We start from the raw sequence: 20,371 nt of genomic DNA on the forward strand, positions 1-20,371 counted from the left end.
ATTAACATTTACAAAGTTCACCAGGCTTTGGTGATCGAAAGATAAATGGTTACCGCTCAGGAAGGTTCTTGTCGGTTTTCAGAGAGAGATTTGTTGTTTCAGGACCTCCACAACTCATTCCTTTTTAATCAGCTACTGCAGTGTCTTGCTGATGAAACTTTCCCCATCAGGGTTTTCCAGATGATAGCCTCTTTCTTTCAGGTCACTACAGAGTTCCTTTTTGTTTCTCTTATTCCACATGAAACATTAGACAGCCAGTCCTCTCCTCTTGCATGAACCACAAGGGCTTTGACCAGGCCGAACCAAGAACTCACAACCCGATTTCCAAATGGGGCTTTCCACAAGCTTGCCAGCTTGTCCTGTTCCAGTCCCAGCTGCTGTTGCTGGCTGTAACATTGTAGAACTGATCGATCTCTCTCTGAGAGAGACCCTGTTTGACTCTGCTTGCCAACCCACATGACCCTCTTAGAACAGCTCCAGACAATCTGTGGCTCCGATAAGATCTTTCATCTGTTGCCATTTTGTAAACAACAATCCATTAGTGAAGTCTCTTGGGCACTCTCCAAACCTCTTGCAAAGGCACTGCGGCCGCTGTGTCTAGCATTAGCAGAGCTCCAGTATTTCAAATAGGATCTGTTTTCAAGTGTTTGTATATGACCTATACTAACAAATCTTCCCCAATTTATCTCCCAAAAACATATAAATAAACTCACACCAGGAATTTGAAGTTCTTGACCCTCTCCACTGATTCCTCATTGATGATGTCAACTTTAACATTTCAAGTTGGAATTGTGAGAGATCATTGACTTGCATTATTTGGCACTTTAAAATCTTTGGATTTGACCACATTTTAAAATTATGTAAAGATTGTAAATACTTTTTCTTTCTATATTGCACACCAAATGAGAATAAGATGCAAGATTAAATATAATTACTTTATGCCTGCAGCTATTGTAATATCAAATATGAACATTGAAAGATATTATTTATGTATTCCATCATTTGAAACTCTCCCTACATTGGTTATTTTGTACCCATTGATTTTTAAAAGCTGATTTTTATTTTTCCTTCATGATTTCTATCACAAATGCCTGGTGCTAATATTTTAGCAAATCTGAGTGTAATCTTCAAAGCCATATGATTGAATGATTTATCTGCTGAATTACAGTGCTGCAGCTGGTGTGGACCCATAGGTAGCAAAGTTACAACGCTCCCCTGCAGCATTCAACCGCCAAGTCCAACTGCTATCAGCTTTATACAGCTTTTAAATGGCCTGTTAAAGGAGTTGAAGGTGGTTTATTTTTAAAATTCCGCAACCGCGGGGTCTGGGCCCAAGATGGCAGCAGCCATGAGGGGTTGCAGACTCCAGCGAAGTGGTGGACTGGCGCAGGGCACTAGAAAATGAGCCTACCCCCATCTTATGAAGGAGAAGCAGAGGAGGTTGCCCTCTGGATGGTGACCTCTGCAACTAACCAGTGAGGGGCTCAGGGTGAAGAACACATAGGCGGCGGGCTGTTGGTGACTTGAGGCGAGGAATCCATGTAGGCTGCGAGTTGCTGGCGACTCTGGTCAAGGGACTCTCACTAGGCTGCGGACTGCTGGAGACTGGCTGAAAGGGTACTAGGTTTCAGAACCGAGATGCAAGAGAGTGTTGGAGGCTTCTTGATCGTGTAAGGGGTTTGCACCTGAACCTCGGATTGCTGATCGTTTAGACTGAAGGCTGTTTGTTTGAGAGAGGACTGGAGGTGAAGTCATGGATGTTGACCGGTGGGGGCGGGGCTCTCTTTTGCTTCTTTTTCTCTAGCTGTAAGGCGCGCTGGACAATTTCTGCTGATAGGAAATCTGTCTGCCATGTGGTAGACGAAGAGTATTTTTATGTAATATCCCATTTTCTGTTTTGTTACATGACAATGAAATCATCTTAAATCTTAGATTGATTTTATTTTTTTAAACTTTGATCTTTAAAAAATGCCTCAATTGAAGATTAATTCAAAGTATATAGGCAACATGTACTTGATGGTTGCTAAGTTGAGGAAAGTTGTCTTTGTTTCTGATTTAAAAAAAACTACAAATGATGAGAAATCCCAACAAGTCAGGCAACATTGAAACAAAAAATTGAAAATTGCAAATGCTGGAAACATATTGTCAATGATGCTAAGTTTTAACTATTATTTTCCATTTGAAATGTTTCTGGCTTCCATTATAAAATAAAAATTGTAAGTGCATCTTTATACAAGTGGTAAATTTAAAGTGCAGTCATCTTTCAGTGGTATAAATGTGTGCCTCTTTGAAACGCAAAATATCCTTCATGTATTTTAATGTATACTTGGGATTTTTTTTTGTGCATGAATTGTTCGTTGATTTTTTTTTCCCTCTCTACACAAGGTATTGCTATCAAGGAATCTGCTAAAGTTGGTGATCAAGCACAAAGGAGGGTGATGAAAGGAGTTGATGATTTGGATTTCTTCATAGGTGATGAAGCAATAGACAAACCAACTTATGCAACAAAGGTAATTTCATTCAGTGAAGTGATGTGGGCTGTGAGCTTCTAGTAAAAATGATAAAGTTTGATGTAAAAATATTTGTTAATTTTGTATACAAGATCTGAAACAAATTTGGCCATTTAAAAATTAATGTACATCATTACACATAAGCTGTGAATGTTTGGTAAATGTACATTTTGCAAATGTGCCTAAAGCTTGTATTACATTGGTAAGTATACATGACATTTGGGAATGAACCAGTTAATGTAATTAGTATCTTATTTGCCAGAAAAGAAAATTTGTTAATGAAAGTGAATTTGAACATACTGGTTTGCCTCAACATATCTTTTGTCTTTTAACTCGAAAATGAAATGTTATACATCTAACTTTTTTATGGGTCTACAATTCATTTCTCATTTGGAGAGTTTCTTCATATTTGTTACAAAATTATTGATGTCTGGTTTCTCTGCAACAGTGGCCTATTCGTCATGGCATTGTTGAAGACTGGGATCTGATGGAGAGATTTATGGAACAGGTTATTTTTAAATATCTTCGAGCAGAACCAGAAGATCATTATTTTCTTCTGGTAAGGAAAGTGTTACTTAATAAGCTAATGTTAAATATTGTACAGTTGGAACCTTAGTGGGAAAAATCAGAAAATAACACTTTAATATATATCAAAAAAATTTAAAAATAAGTTTTTTTTAAACATGCAACAAAAGTGAAATTCTTAACTTAGTTACTAAGAAAATAAAGTCCATAGTGGTCTTGCACTGTGATGGGATTTTGATATTTTACATCGGCTTTTGTGAAATGGGAAGGACAAATATTTATCACAAAATATTTACCATTCTTATTTATTTATGTTTGAAATGTTTTATTGAATTGAAGAAATACTATAAGTAAAATTGCAGCTTAGATTAGTGCTTGGAGATGTATATATTTTCAAATACGCGCGCACGCGCAAACACACACACATACAGAGATATATATATATAAAGATAGAGAGGTATATAGAGCTTAATCACTGGGATTATACTGTAGGCCTCCCAATAGCCAGTGTTTGATAGAGGAACAGATATGGAACAAAGTAAAAAGCAACAGGATGGTTGCAATGGACAACTTTGGTTTTTCCAAAGTTGACTGGGGCTCCCTCTTTGCCACAGGGCGAGATGGTCCATTTCCTGAAGCTGTATGTAGATAATCGAACCAGAGAAGGGACCACGCTAAATCTAAATGAGCATAGCTAGGTGATCAGTTTCTGGGTAAGTGATTTAGGAACAATGATCTTGCTCCTAAGGATAAAATGAGGCTAGTAACTATAGATATTATGCAGAAGCTGGGGAGAGTAGATTGGGAGTGACTGTTATTGTATGTTCATGTTTATAAAATGCTACAGCATAGAAAAGGCCCCTTCAGCCATTAAGTCTGTGCCAATTTTTTTTTTGCCTTATCCCACTGACCTGCATCCAGTCCATCGCCCTCCATAGCTCTACCATCCACGTACGTGTCCAAATTCTTCTTAAATATTACAATTGAGCCTGCATTCATCACCTCAGCTGGCAGCTCGTTCCATACTCCCACCACTCTTTGTATGAAAAAGTTCCCCCTAACCCATGTCCTCTGATTTGTATCTTGCCTAACCTCAGTCAAAAAGCCTATCTACATTTACTCTGTCTATCCCTTCGATGTTTTAAATACCTCTATCAAATCTCCCCTCATCTTCTATGTTCCAGGGAATAAAGTCCTACCCTGTTTATCCTTTTGTTGTAACTCTGTTCCTGAAGTCCAGTCAACATCCTAGTAAATCTTCTCTGCACTTTCTATTTTATTGATATTGTTAATGTAGTTAGGTGACCCAAAATTGGACAGAATACTCTAAATTTGGCCTCACCAATATCTTGTACAACATTGCTATTGCATTTCAACTCCTATAATACATTGATTTATGAAGGTTACTATGCCAAAGGCTTTCTTTAATACCCTATCCACCTGTGATGCCACTTTCAGGGAATTATGTACCTGTATATCCAGATCTCTGTTCTACCACACTCCTCAGTGCCTTACCATACACCTTGTATGTTCTTTCTTGGTTTGTCCTTCCACACCACACTTGTCTGCATTAAATTCCATCTGCCATTTTCAGCCCATTTTTCCAGCTGGTCCAGATCCCTCTGCAAATTTTGAAAACCATATGCGTTGACAACAACACCTCCAATCTTAGTGTCATCAACAAACTTGCTGATCCAACTTATCACATTATCATCCAGATCATTGATATAGATGACAAACAAACAATGATGGAGTTTAAGGGCAGCTGGTCAAAAATCAGGACCAACATTTTCCTCTGAGGAAGAAATAAAAGGAACGCAAGGTTTGGAAATCCAGGATAATGAGAGATGTTGCAAATTTAGTCAAAAGAAGCATTTGTAAGGGTTAGTAAGCTGAAATTTAACTGGTTCTGGACAGAAACAAAATAATCATGAAGAAGCTTGAACAAGAAATCAGAACAGGTAATGTGGGATATAAAGTATTTTTGCCCAGTAGGTCTAAGGAATATCGAAGGCACTTTATACATTTTTTTTTTTTAAAAAAAAGGTATCTTGGAAAAGGTTAGTACCATCAAGGACAAAAGAGGGGGGTTGTGCTTGGAGCTGGAGGATATGGATGAGGTACTGAACAACTTGCATAGGTATTCACCAAGCAGGGCATGGCTGAGAGAAAGAGATGAGTGAGAGATGTTCCATTATCCTGGTGAATGTTGGTATCAAGGGAGTGGTGGTTTTGGATCTCTTGAACACTTTGATGGATAAGTCCCCAGGGCTCGATGGGATCTCTCCCAGGTTATTCAGAGAAGCAAGGGAGGGGTTGACAGACCTTGACAGATCTTTGTATCCTGTTTAGCAATAGTAAGGTCCAAAAGGGTGGTAGAATAGCTGTTTTTTTTTTTTGTTCAAGGACAATGAGTAATCCACTAACTTGTAGGCCAGTGAGGCTTGCTTCAGTATAGGGAAATTGTTAGGAAGTTTATTTGGGGTAGGACCTACTTACATCTGGAAAAGAATGGAATTGTTAGGGTTGGTCTTCATGACTTTTTAAATGGGAGGTCATCTTTTTGAGGATTATTTTTTTAGGTGAGATGAAGATGATTAAGGGCAGGGCAGGAAATGTACTCATGAACTTCAGTAAAGCAATCGACAAGGTCCCCCTTGGTACAATATGCCAGAAGATTAAAGTACATTAGATCCATGATGGCATGGTAAATTGGACTCAAAATTGCCTTGGCCAAAGAAGACTCTGATGGAGAGATGCTATGCTTTCCGTGACCAGGAGTACTCTACACCTTGCTGAAACGTCTGGAGTATGCAAATGGTTGTACAAAAATATATGTGGGCCAATTAGTATGCAGAAAACATAAGGTGGTACTGTGGATAGTGCAGAGGCTTATCAAAGGATACAACAGGATATAAATAAGTTATAAATGGGGTGGAGAAATTGTAGATGGAGTTTAAGCCAGACAGATGTGAGGTGTTGCACTTTGGGATGTCAAATGTAAGATGAAAGTATGTACAGAGGGATATTGAGTTGCAACTCCATAGCTTCCTGGAAGTGCCAACACGAATAGATGGGATGGTCAAGAAGCCATAGTTTAAAACTTGGCCAATAATACTACAGTTGTATAAAACTGTTACTAGGCCACATTTGGAGTAATGTGCATAGTTCTTGCTGCTACATAACAGGAAAGAGATGGAGATGTTGGTGAGGTGCAGGAGAGGTTCTGAATGATTTTCTCTGGATGACAGAATACAAGATATAAGATTGGTAAAACTTGGATTGTTTTTTGTAGGAAGATTGGAGGTGGAAGAGTGACCTAATAGAAGTACAGCATTGTAAGAGGCTAAATAGTTTTTTCCCCCCAGCTTGGAACTGTCATATACTGCAGGGCACAAATTTAAGGTGAGGGATAGAATTAAAGGATTTGCAAGTCCATTTTTTTTCTATATAGTAGGTGCCTGGAGAATGCTGACTGGAGAGGTAGTGGAAGGAGATATCATAGCAATGCTTAAGTATCATTTTAAAAGGAGCATGAACAGACTAGGAGCAGAGGAACATTAGATCACACACAGGCAAATGGGATTAGTTAAAATTGGCAACATGATTGGCACAGACATTGTGGGCTTGAACCTGTGCTATACTGGTCCATGGAGCAAGATCTAAAGTTACTGCAATGCTTTCTGTATTACAAACAAGCAAAATAGAATGTTTCGCTTTCATTAATAAAGAGGCTTGAATTGTTCCTTCAACAGACTGAACCACCATTAAATACTCCTGAAAACAGAGAATATACCGCTGAGATCATGTTTGAATCTTTCAACGTGCCAGGACTTTATATTGCTGTTCAGGTGAGGTGACATTTTTGCTAATTCAGCATAATCTTGTGTTCATAAATCAATTGGATAGCTAATATGTTATTTCTGTAAGATTCTTGCACACAGGCTTCTTTCCATGATTAACATGCCCTTGGTGTCAATTTTTATTTGCAAGTGATATGTTGTGCAAGATAAAAATTTTAATTTTAATTTGGATCTGAGCATTTGTTGCCCATTTCAAATTTCTTGCCATATCGAAGGTGATGGGTTATTGCTGTCATGAACCATTGGAGCTTTGGTGAAAGTCCCCCCAAAGTGCAATTTAGGAAGTAACTGTAGTCCAGTTTGTGAACTGAAGCAAGTGATAGAGGGATTAATGTTTTAGAGGCAGTCAGGAATAACAATCAAGCAGGCTACTTTGAAAAACAGATTAACAAATGTTAGAATCTGAGCCAAAAGCAATGCTAGGAGAACTCGGCTAGTCAAGTGCGACAGAGACAAAGACCTTCAGCTCGTTGATGGGAAGAAGTTGTCCTTGCACTCAGCCACTTCTCTTTCAAATCCATTCACATTCTCCAGATTAATGTTGGAGCCATGGATCCTTGGTATGTCTTTGGATGCATGAATCAGTCCTTGTTCCAGGCTTGGTTAGGACCACTCCTCCAATAATTTGTCTAATACATGGATGCAGATGTGGTACCAATGCAATCGCAAGTAAACTCAAATTTGATCACTTTTCTTGCCAATTTCTATCCTGTTCTCATTTTCTTGGATCATCTCTGACTCTTCCCTTCTGGATTTTTGCCTGCATTTCAGGGGACAGACCAGCCACTAGCATCTTTTCCAAGTCAACAGACTCCCACAGGTACCTTGACATACATTCCTTCACCCTGCTTCCTGTAAGGACCACCATTTTTTCCTCTAGTCTCAGTCACATGAGTGACTCAGCTCTTTGTCTTTGAAGCGAACTACTTTGTCCAAAACATTGTGAAGTTCCTTGAGACTTACCACTGCACTCCCCCAGACAAATGGCAAGCAATCCATCAAATCCTGTGCTCTGCAGATGGTAGGGAGACCTTTTGGTGTTTGAAGATGGGTCACTTGTTGCAGGATCATAGGTCTTCCTGTCTGGCTCTGTAGTCACTGTTTGTAATTGGACCAGTTAACTTTTTGATCACTGTTAACTTCTGAGATGTCGTTAAGGGATGCAAGTGATAGGTGATGGCACTGAAAGTCAAAGAAGGTACTTTCCCTCTCTTGTTGGAAGCAGCCGCAACCTGGCACATCCTTGATATGAATATTACTTGACATGTTGTCAAGCTCTAGTAGTATTCAGGCATATTGCTACTCCCTTTGTTGAGGACTGCCAATGAAATTGTGCATTGTGAGGTCATTAATGAACATGTAGACTTCTGGGAGCAAAGCATAGTCATTAATTAAACAGCTAAAAATGGTTGGATCCAGGACACTGCCTTTTAATTCCGACATGATTCCTGAGACTGGGATGGTTGACCAACCACACCAATAACCATCTGTGGAGTGGTGCTCCTTTGCCATTTACGTGAAGTTTACCAGGGCACTTTAGATGCTACACTTTATTCAAATGCTTCCTTGTTGTCAGTTTTCACCTGTTCTCTGGAATTCAGCCATTTATTTCAAGGCTGTGATCCTGTTGAAACACAAAGTGGACATTGTTTAGGTTAATAGTAAGTATTACCTGGTTCCGTTACTTCCATGATAATTGCATGTAGAGGATGGTAATTAGCTGCTTTGGATCCAGATTTGCCTGGGCAATTTTCCATTGTATTTGGCAGCTCCGAATATTTTGCAGGAAATTGATAGATGGGCCAGATGTACAGCTTGTACTTTGTTTTTCCCCCAGTGCTCTTGACCACTTCTTATCACCAGAAAGAGAGGAACTGAATAGGTCAGAGAGCATCCATGGGTAAAACTGGTCAATCAACGTTTAGTGTTTGTACCCTTTATTAAGGCTAAGATAAAAAAAATCAGTAAAATTACATATATATATAGGGAGAAAGAATACGAGGGAGGTGCCCAAACGTGATAGAGTTTCAGATAGAAGGTATGAGTAATGGGGAAATGGGTAGAGGGGGTGAGGTCATTCAAAAAGTTAGAGAAAATACAGAAGTAGGTAAAGAGATGGAAACATGGAATAAGATGAGGGTAGGGGTAACCTAAAAATGAGAATAAATAGATGTTTATGTTATTGGGTTATTTTCATCCAAGATGGTTAATATGTCAAATAGGTTATGATTCCATCTGAATGTCTTTTACTTTGGTTGAAAGAATAACTCTAGTTTTGTTTGACTTCAGGCTGTCCTTGCCTTAGCTGCCTCATGGACATCACGCCAGGTTGGTGAACGAACATTGACTGGAACAGTTATAGATAGTGGGGATGGTGTTACTCATGTCATTCCAGTGGTAAGTGTTTTTCAAACTATTCCATGGTTGAACAGGATTGGCTTGCCTCAACTGAAGTGGTCTTAACAGCTGTTGGTGAAACAAATATTATTATTTTTGAGAATCCTCCAGAGCATCTTTTCCACAACTTTATATTTGCCCTATTTGCACATTAATTTCTGACCTCCAGTGCAATCAGTGAGGAGTTTGTTTCTGTGAACACGATGTTCTTCCATGTGGTGCAGTTGTTTCCGCATCTCAAGGATGAGTAGGTTGGTAGGTTAATTGGACACTTTTAAAAAGATTAAATTAAAAAATTGTCCATTGTGTAAAGATAAGTGGAAGAATCCGCAGAGAGTAATGATACTCTTTCAGTACAGAACAGGCTCTTCAGCCCAACTTATCAATTGCCAACACAATATTGTCAATCTTTTAGGATGAGGCCCAAAATAAATGTCACCCTATGTACCATCTTGAAAAAGAAATGTATCTCTCTATATTTGTCACTATATTGAAATACTGGAACTTTCTACCTAAAACGTCTGAAAGACCTTTTAGTGCATAGGCTGGAGCATGCAGGGCTGCACTTTGCTACTAACTTTTAATGCGTATTTTGAGTTAGGTAATGTTGGTCTTCTCTGTGATCTTGTGAAGTCTTATCATTCAAAGTTATTCATTCTTTTTTGTGTGACATGAAGTCTCTTGGAACAAAAATATACTTAAGAATTAACAATTCCAAGTGGTCTAACAAATTATTGTTGAGCTAACTGATCCTTTATGCTTTTTCTAAGCATTAAAAAGCCATTATCTAATAATTGAAATACAGTAGTCTAGATTCAGTAGTTTGATATGTGGATAGTATCAAACAGTAAATTAAGTAGTTTACTGCAAGCATGTATGATATCGTTGATCATGGTTGAGTCAAGGTACTAAATTTACCTTTTTAACAGTTTTCGCAGGCTGCTCTCACAGTCATCTCCCATCACTTGCCTCCCATTTAACTTTGGCAAGTTTTATAGCTATGTTGCCTCTTGACTCTTAGATTATGACTATAAAATATTAGAAGCAGAACAAATTGAAAATGTAAGGAAAGCAATTTGGATAACATAAAAGAGAAATGTACACCAATAGACCATGTAGGTTGAGTAGGTTCTGTGAGTAGATTCTTGTCTATTAATTCCAAGAGTATGGATCTTGATTTTTTTTTGTCTAAACTTGAAGAGTTGACATGTAAATGTATCCAATGATTGTATCAGAGAGTGAGGGGCTGCAGAGTTCTATGGTTCTAAAAACGGTTGTGTCGTCATCCTGGTTTTTGAGGTGCCTTACTGCGCCTCTCCCCAAAAAAACTTCCTTTGGGACTGGAGCTAATCTTCAGAATTACAGGAAACAATTTGTGCTGCAGAATACACTCCAGAACCAAGATCCTCTCAATATCAGCTTTCAAACACCAATATGCAGATAAGGTTACTTTGGCATCCATTCAAAGGCCAAGTATCAGGCCATTGGTTTATTCACTGAAGTATTGGCTTTGTTCAACATGCACAAATTTACCCTTTGGAAGTTAAAGTCATATGAAGTCCCAGGAAAATGTGGGCCACTTTCCGTATCTCAGCAGTCACTTTTTGTTGTAGTCAGGCATAAGTGATGGATTTTATCATCTTCAATGGGCCATCACAGCCTTCGATTAATTGAAGGCATTTGAGGTTCATGATCTTGGATCTGGCCAAAAAAGTCATGGTCCACTTGGCATCCGTTATCATTGTCCCTTGAGAAATTGGTTAGCTATAGCAGGTACCCCAAGACATTGGAAAGGTTTTTTTTATTGGATTTGGAGAATTTTGTGAAGCAAAGCATTGGTAATGTCCAGTCCCACATCTGTGTTCTCTCCCAGCATCAATGCCCCAGCTACAACATTAGCTTCATTGATGGACTATGTCATTGCCCTGTGCAAAATGCTTGTAATGGTTCATTAACCCTTGAGAATCTTGGGTCCGTAACCACTTAAGCCTTCAAGTCCATGCATCAGAACCTCAGGTAAGCACTGAACATCATGTCAGAAACTGTGCTTGTGAGGTGCCACCTGCCCTATCTGTGCAGAAGTTTGTTTCCACATTGGTCTCAACTGCCACTGCAATATTCACTGAACCTCAAAGGAAAGCAAATCATATTCAGTCTCAGGATACTACTTTAGAGGTAAAAGCAAGACATTTTAAAGTGTTGAGATACCTAAATCTGTTAATGTTAGTAAAATTTGGTATGAACGTTAGCTTCTTCCTTTGTTCATGGCATTCCTAGTAACAAAATTGAGTGATTGTAATCTTATTCAAAGTTTGAGGTTGAAAGATAATTTTTAAAATGGAATAGAGGAAATTTTGTGAAGACCATTGAATACACAACTGCCTGGACTAATCTGTTTTTAAACCTTTTCTCTCTTTTAAAGGCTGAAGGATATGTGATTGGTAGCTGCATTAAACACATTCCTATTGCTGGTCGTGATATTACATACTTCATCCAGCAACTTTTGAGAGATCGGGAAGTGGGCATACCCCCAGAACAGTCCCTGGAAACAGCAAAGGCTGTAAAGGTACAGTGTGGGGATGGGGGGAGAATTCTTGGTGTGACCTCACTTGGTGCTGCACAGCTTAACAAGACAATTTGGATATGTATTGACAAAAATTGCATGAGCAACAGGGACAATAGAATGAAAATTCAAAGTTTTGTTCAAAGACGGGTCCTTGAGGAGTATTTTGTGGGGTTATTTAATGTAAATAACAATTTTCCAATTGCAATGATTCTTGAGTAGAATTTGGAATCTTGCTGTTTTCATAAGTGGCAATATGTGATTACCTTGTTTTACCAATCTCTAAAAACGCTTTGTCACAAGCCACATTCCAGTCACTGCAAGAGCATTTGATTTCATTGCTGTTGCATCTCAGTTTGATCTGAGATTCAATTAAATCTTAGTAAAGCTATTGCTTTTTCACATCAGGGACCTGGGTTAAATCCTGACCTCGGGTGCTGTCTGTGTGGTGGTATTCTGGTTTTCTCCCACATTTCAAAAATATGAGTGTTGGTAGGTTAATTGGCCACTGAAGGCAAGCGCTTGGCAGAGAGTTGATAGGAATGTGGCGAGGGATATGTGTGCTTGATGATCAACATGAATTCATTGGGTCAAATGAGAGGAATACAGTCTTTCCAACCCCTACCACCAAGAGTTAGGTAATTGGTAAGCTGAAAGCAGAGGTTCTCAACTTTTTTTCCTCTCCCATATCACCTTAAGTAATCCCTTACTAACCACAGTGCACTTTTGGCATACGTGCTCTCTGGTTAGTAAGGAATTACTTAAGGTGGTATGTGAGAGGAAAAAAGATTGAGAACCACTTGCTTAAGGTGATGGGGAGAGATTTAGCACAAATCTAAGAAGTTACTTTTTTTGAGTTTGGTGAATGTGTGGAATGGGCTTATGGAGGAGGTGGTTGAGATATTATTTTAGAAAAATTTAGATAAATATATGGATAGGTGAGGTTTAGAGGGATATGGGCCCCAAAGCAGGCAGGTGGGACTAGTGTTGGTAGAATATTCTGGTCAGTGTGGGCACGTTGGGCCAAAGGACCTGTGTCCATTATGCTGTGTTACTCTCCAACTCTAAACAGATTGTTTTGATGCTCTCATATTCTATGATTTAACAAACTGAATATTATAGTACAAAGTATGACTTATTTTGAAACCTATTTTTGTTTATATTTGTAATGTGTTGTTTTTTTAAAATTAAAGGAACGCTTCAGTTATGTCTGCCCGGACTTGGTAAAAGAGTTCAGCAAGTATGACACAGATGGTACTAAATGGATCAAACAATATACTGGAGTTAATGCCATCTCCAAGAAAGAGTTCACCATTGATGTCGGCTATGAGCGATTTTTGGGCCCTGAAATTTTCTTTCACCCAGAGGTAAAATTTTAGTTCTACCTATCAAATTTTCATTTTAACTTTATCAACAACTTACTGGGTACATTGACTTAATTTATTAGTAATAGCCAGTGATTTTTTTCTTTTTCTAGTTTGCAAATCCTGATTTCACACAGCCCATTTCAGAAGTAGTTGATGAAGTTATTCAGAACTGCCCTATTGATGTTAGACGTCCGCTTTATAAGGTTAGTTTTCCTATGTGCCGCTTTGTTCATTTGTGAACTTTATTGAAGTATTTGGGATGATGTAACTTTATGATTAAACACTCCATTATACCCAGAATATTCTGTGGCTTTGTGATAATTTATTGAAAAAATATGCTTTTATTACTTGGCTCTGGTTCTGTTTGTTTAACCTGAATCGTGTAGACCATGCCTGATCCTTAAGAGTGCCATGTTGTATATTAGGGCTGTATTATTTGTAAACTGGATCCAGATCAAGTCCATCATGTGGTTACATTCACTGGTTCACGAAAAAGGTCATGTTTTTACCAGCTTAGTGAGTTAACACAATTGATGTCTTGTCTATCTAATATCTGTGAATGAGGCCAATCGGTTTGCAAAGTCTTCATGATGCCTGTTAGGAGCATAGTTTATAATAAGAGAAATAAAAGTGGGCCATTTGACATCTCATCTGTGTGATTAAAATCATGCTTGATCCAGTGTTGATCTTAAAACCACTTACTGCTCCCTCTCATACACCTTTACTCATAGTTTAAATGCCCATCAATCTCTACTTAAATAAATGCAGTGATTTCTGGGGCAGAGATTTGAAAAGATTTGACCTATTTTTAAAAATTCCCTTATCCTATGTAAAATGGAATTCTGAAAGTGTGCTCCTCAATTTTAGATGCCTCTACTAGGAGTGACATTCTCTCTCATCAATCCTTACAATCCCTCTCTATCTTTTATGTTTCAATCAACTCTATTCTTCCGCAGTCCATTGCATAGGCACAACTTTCTTCAACTTACAAACCAAATATCAACAGAGAATTCCCTTGCTTCACCATCGATGGAAGTAAATAGAGACCAAACTTCTGCTTGAGAATGCCTCACCACTATCCAATAAAGTTTCATCAAAACTTTTTTTTTAGTCTCTTCCTTTTGCGATAAAAGCCAATATTGCAATATCTTTGCAAATTGTACATGCATACAAACATTAATTTTGTTAACCAAGACACCAGCATCCTTTTTGTACTTCAATATTTCAGTCTCACCATTTAGGTATTAGCTTTATAATTTTTCATTCCAAAATAGAAAACTTCACATTTTCACAAATTATGGTCTTTCTACCCAACTTGACCATTCACGTAAACATATCCCTATGAGATTCTTTGTTTCAGAAAGTTTATTTCAAACAGTAATTCTGCTATATTAAGATTATTTTCCTACAGTTCTTTCCGATCTGACATATTGTAAAAACTGAATTTTGCTCTCAACCAGTTTACACACTAAGTGTAAATAATTGATCTCTTCAACCTGAATTGAATGCCATGTGTGGGTGTTGTCATGTGACTTTTAATTATTTGAAGTCTGACAAAATTGTTAACCGAAAACCGATCAACTGAAATTCCAAATATCTGCTAGTTTTTTTTTGGGTGAGACGTGTCACATTTATCCACAGGTGAGACATTGAAGGAAAGGATAGCACTGATTATTTATTTATAAATTGCCATTTTTTGCCATGAATTACTGCAACTTTGTGATAAATTGCATTGTGGCGTTCTCAGAATTTGAATTGAATAGCGCTTGCCCCGCCTGAGCTGCGCACTTTCCCTGCTGATACAAGTGTTCTCCTGATGCTACTGAGCTGCTTTAGAGAAAATTCCAGAATATCCACTTAACCGTGATAGGTCCAATCCCAAGCATTTCAGATCATCGGAAACGTACTGTATCGTCTTACAACAGTCTGGAGCACACATGTCAAACTCTGGCCCACGGGCCAAATTTGGCCCGCGATATAATTATATTTGGCCCGCAAGATCATTTCAAAAATGTATTAGAGGTGGCCTGCCCTGCAGCGAGATCCGATGCTGTTTTTTGGTAATGTCACCCCCACCATCCTCCCCCTTCATTGCACATCCTTCCCCATTGTAACACGAGAAGTCTGTCGATGTCATCAGCCGGCAAGCCAGTTGGAAGGCTCCCCGCACAACCAGTCACTTCTCCCACCTGTCGAGTGGTGCGGCGGATGGGCGAGTGCCTGTGATTTCCTGTCGGCACGACGGGCATGGCAGGCTGCGCATGGCCCCCGGGCAGCGCGAGCCCCGCGCGACTGGTACCGGACGGCCCTTCCACAGCGCGAGCGCACTTCTCCCGGTCGCCATGGCCTTCAGCGCTTGCACCCGCGCGGACCCCAGGTACGGCTGGTTCGGCCCTGCACGTGAAGAGAGAGATGGTGGCTGTCTGCAAAGGCTGATCGGCAGCGCGCTGGGCCTGAGTGGGTGGGTAAGCAGGGGTGGGCAGAGGGTGTAGGTGAGGAGTAATGGGCAGGGGAAGTTATGGTGGTGCGAGGGGCAGTTAGAGGGAGGGATGAGTAGAAGGAGGGGTGGATAGGGAAGAAGTAAAAGGGGAGGGGCAGGGCGAGTAGGGGAGGGGTGATTAGAGGGTGAGAGACGGGTAGAGGGAGGAAAAGGTTGAGGGGAGAGCCAGTAGAGGGGCATGTATAGGATGGGGTGGGTAGAGGCAGAGCGAGTGGAGTGAGGGATGAGTAGGGGTTGGGTAAAGGACTGGTCAGGTAGAGGGATGGTGGGTTGAGGGTGAATAGAGGCCTAGAGTCTGAGGAGTGAGCAGGAAATGCTGAGTCCTGATGCAGGCCAAAATGGACACAGCCTGTGAATGCTGACTACATCTCCACAGGGACAAAATATGTTTCCCTCAGGTCAAGCAAAGGGTGAACTTGAGCTACCTACTCCTGACCTGTAACATTATCCTCCTAAAGTTAACATTACATATGTTGAAAGAAGAGAAAACATGCAGATGTTGAAAATTTTCAATAAATATTTAGTTCGGCCCTCAACTTAGTCCAAGTTTTTAATTTTGGCCCTCCGTGAATTTGAGTTTGACACCCCTGGTTTGGAGCAATTGATGAGACCATGTTACTTGTTTCCTATGCTTTTTTTTTACATGGTATCCTTCATGGTTCTCATTCTTTTGAAAAGATTTCTACCATTGAATTCAGGAAAAAAAATGCTATGCTTTCCATTTGCAATTAAGTGGCTCATAACAGGAGTGGAGATATCAGGGGTTCTTCCAGACCCATTTTGTCTCTAGCACTAATATTGCCCTTCATGTTTTCTAGCTTTGAGGGTTATTCAAAAAATTCTCTTCTATTTTCAGACTTTGGTAATTTTGTTCTTTACTGATCTGTATTATTTTTGCATATGCATCCAGTTTCCCAGGGTTGGAATCATATTCACAATTGTATTGAACCATGCTTTCTGAATGTTGATTTAAAAAAAAAAAATATATATATATAAATATATAGATATATATATCTATATATTTCTATATATATGTAGGGTGAGTTTGAAAATGTTTATTCTAGTTTTCCTCTAAGGTTGGTGAGGCTTTGCTTCATGGTAAAATGGGAAAATTCAAAATCTTAATGTGAAGCTTGTTATTTTTTTATCCAGATTGTTCAGAAAAAGACCAAAGCTTTGCAGATCAAGCTGAAGAAATGAGTTTTGTCTTTCAGAACGTTGTCCTCTCTGGTGGCTCAACTATGTTTAGGGATTTTGGACGTCGTTTACAACGAGACTTAAAGAGGACAGTAGATGCTCGGCTCAAACTTAGTGAAGAATTGAGTGGTGGAAAACTAAAGGTATGCATCTTTTGGTAAATTGTGGCAAAGTGACATCCAAAAATATTCTTTAACTTGCCATGTTTTGTCATTGATATTCTTTTGATTTTTTTTAAGCTGTGTATTTTTCCTGCTGTTGGTTTTATTAACAGGCTCTGCAGACTAATCAAGTTCAGTTCAATAACAAAACAAGTTAAAATTGAAACCCAACTGAGTGGCACATTAGTATAGTGGTTAGTGCAATGCTATTAAAACACCAGTGACCTGAAGTTCTAATCTGGCACTGTTAGTAAGGGGTTTGTACATTTTTCCCCCCTCCCCCAATATCCATGTGGGTTTCTTTCAGGTTTTATGATTTCATTGTCCCCATGTTTCAAAAATGTATGGGGTTGGAAGATTAACTGATCAGGTGGATGGGGGGGGAGGGGCACAGGGGCCTTTTACTGTGCACTATCTCTAAATTGTGTTGTTCCTATTGGTTGAATGCTCTTCTAAATTTCAGGTTTGGCTTAAAGTTCTGTTTTGGCACAGCTAATACTACAGTACAGCATTTGAGGAATACTGTTACAATGGTAAACTTGTAGATTCACTACCTAATGAGCTGAACATCTATGCCTGCTTTGAGAGGGATAATCCAACAGTGTCTACAAGAATCCCATCAAAGGCTGAGGATCCTGTGATATCTTTTTCTGAGGCCAACTTCAGAACATCAGTCCTAATGGTGAACCTTTGCAAGGCATTAGGCCTTGAAGGCGTAACTGGCAGGGTACTGAGAATCTGTGCCAACCAACTAATAGTAGTGTTTTTTTTTAATTTTTTATTTTTCACACTATAAACCACATTGATCAAGATACATACATTTTTCTTTTCAAATATATATAGTGTCGTTTTCTCCCCCCCCCCCTTCCCATCCTCCTCTCCCATTCATTTAATGTACAGAATCTAAGATACATTAAACCCGTCAAACAATGTTGTCACTCAATAAAAATAAACAAGAAATTCCACTGAGTCAATTCTTTTCATTTCCTTCTCCTTCTGTCATTTTAGGTGGTAGATGTCCCCGGTAGGTTTTCTCTATTTTGTTTCATGTATGGCTCCCATATTTGTTCAAATATTGTAATATTATTTCTTAAATTATATGTTATTTTTTCTAATGGAATACATTTATTCATTTCTATATACCATTGTTGTATTCTCAAGTTATCTTCTAATTTCCAGGCTGACATAATACATTTTTTTGCTACGGCTAGGGCTATCCCAACAAATCTTTTTTGTGCACCATCCAAATCAAGTCCAAATTCTTTGTTTTTTATGTTCATGGACATTTTCAGCCTTTCATTGCTGCAGTCAGAGGTTCCCACCTGCTTTAAAAGGGCATCAGTCATCCGGTGCCAAGAAGAGCAGCGTGAGCTGCCTCAACAACCATCGCCCAGTAGCACTAACATCTACTGTGATGAAATGCTTTTGGAGATTGGTCATGGTCAGAATTAACACCTACGTAGAAACATAGAAGATAGGAGCAGGAGTAGGTCATTCAACCCTTCGAGCCTGCTCCGCCATTCAACGAGATCATGGCTGATCTTAAAGTTCAGTACCCCGTCCCCGCCTTCTCTCCGTAACCTTTAATACCCTTATACTGAAGAAATATATCTAATTCCCTCTTAAATATATTTAATGAACCTGCCTCTACTGCCCTCTGTGGCAATGAATTCCACAGATTCACCACCCTCTGGGTCAAGAAATTCCTCCTCATCTCGGTCCTAAATGGTTTGCCTATTATCCTCAAACCATGGCCCCGGGTTCTGGATTTTCCCATCATTGGAAACATCCAATCTGCATCCATTCTTTCCAGTCCTGCCAGAATTTTATATGTCTCTATGAGATCCCCTCTCAATCTTCTAAACTCCAGTGAGTACAATCCCAATTTGCGCAATCTTTCCTCATAAGTCATTCCTGCCATTCCAGGTATCAGCCTGGTGAATCGCCTCTGCACTCCCTCCATTGCAAGAACATCCTTTCTTGGATAAGGTGACCAAAACTGCACACAATACTCTAGGCGTGGTCTCACCAAGGCCCTGTACAGCTGCAGTAAGGTATCCTTGTTCCTATACTCAAACCCTCTTGATATGAAGGCCAACATACCATTTGCCTTTTTAACCGCCTGCTGTACCTGCATGCTCGCCTTCAGAGACTGATGTACAAGTACCCCTAGGTCTCTCTGCACTTCCCCATCTCTTAATCTATTGCCATTCAAATAGTAATCTGCCCTCCGGTTTGTATTACCAAAGTGGATAACCTCACATTTATCCACATTGTAGTGCATTTGCCATGTATCTGCCCAGTCCCTCAATTTATCCAAATCACACTGGAGCTTCCTGACCCCCTCTTGCGTGCACACAACCCATCCTAGCTTAGTGTCATCTGCACCTAAGCAGAGGTCTAGATCCATTGCAATTTGCCTATCGTCACAATCGCTCTACAGCAAATGCAGTATCACTGGCTCTCCACTCAGCACTGGATCACCTTGAAAACAGCAATTCATCATAGACTACAGCTCAGCCTTCAGGGTGGCATGGTTGAAATGGCAGTTAGCGCAATACCTTTACAGAGCCAGTGATTGGGACCGAGGATTGAATCCTGCGCTGTCTGTAAGGAGTTTGTACGATCACCCCGTGTCTTTGTGGGTTTTCCCTGGGGCCTCTGGTTTCCTCCCACTGTGTGTAGGTTAATTGGGTATAAATTGGGTGGCATGGACTTGTGGGCCGAAATGGCCTGTTACCATGCTGTATGTCTAAATTTAAAAAGTTAAATTTTTTAAAATTTAACTTCAACATCATTATTCTCTCAGTGCTGGTAAAGAAGCTCCAAACCTCTGCAGAGCTCCTGGACCTCTGCATCTCCATTCAACTGGATCCTTGACTTCCTCAACAGAAGACCACAGTCAGTACAAATTGGAAACAATGTCTCCTTCTCACTGACTCAACACAGGCGCACCTCAAAGATGCGTGTTATCCCATTGCCCTACTCATTATGTACCCATGACTGTGTGGCCAGGTACAATTCCAATGCTGTCTACAAATTTGCAGATGCCACCACAGTTGTCAGCAGAATCCTAAACAGCAATAAGGAAGCTTACAGGAAGGAGATAGATCAGCTCATTGAGTGGTGTCACACCAACAACCTTACACTCAACATTGTAAAATCAAGGAGATGATTGTGGACTTCAGGAGGAAGTCAGGAGAATATGAACCAGTCCTCATCAAAGGCTCAGTAGTGGAGAGGGTCAAGAACTTCAAATTGCTGGGTGTGAACTCCGAAGATCTGTCC

At 39.6% G+C, this 20,371-nt stretch overlaps 1 protein-coding gene across 2 annotated transcripts in view; it reads left to right on the forward strand.

The window, feature by feature from the left end:
• The window catches only part of LOC138762034 (actin-related protein 3), a 61,793-nt gene that overhangs the window by 35,476 nt on the left and 5,946 nt on the right, over positions 1–20,371 (forward strand). For both annotated transcript variants that reach the window (XM_069935220.1, XM_069935221.1), the window contains exons 3-10: positions 2,386–2,510; positions 2,959–3,069; positions 6,791–6,886; positions 9,188–9,295; positions 11,718–11,861; positions 13,052–13,225; positions 13,336–13,428; positions 16,940–17,065. In XM_069935220.1, the coding sequence (XP_069791321.1) occupies positions 2,386–2,510; positions 2,959–3,069; positions 6,791–6,886; positions 9,188–9,295; positions 11,718–11,861; positions 13,052–13,225; positions 13,336–13,428; positions 16,940–17,065 (977 nt within the window). The remainder of the gene's footprint in view (positions 1–2,385; positions 2,511–2,958; positions 3,070–6,790; positions 6,887–9,187; positions 9,296–11,717; positions 11,862–13,051; positions 13,226–13,335; positions 13,429–16,939; positions 17,066–20,371) is intronic.

Source organism: Narcine bancroftii, chromosome 4 (assembly GCF_036971445.1).
Source record: "Narcine bancroftii isolate sNarBan1 chromosome 4, sNarBan1.hap1, whole genome shotgun sequence".
Classification (NCBI taxonomy): domain Eukaryota; kingdom Metazoa; phylum Chordata; class Chondrichthyes; order Torpediniformes; family Narcinidae; genus Narcine; species Narcine bancroftii.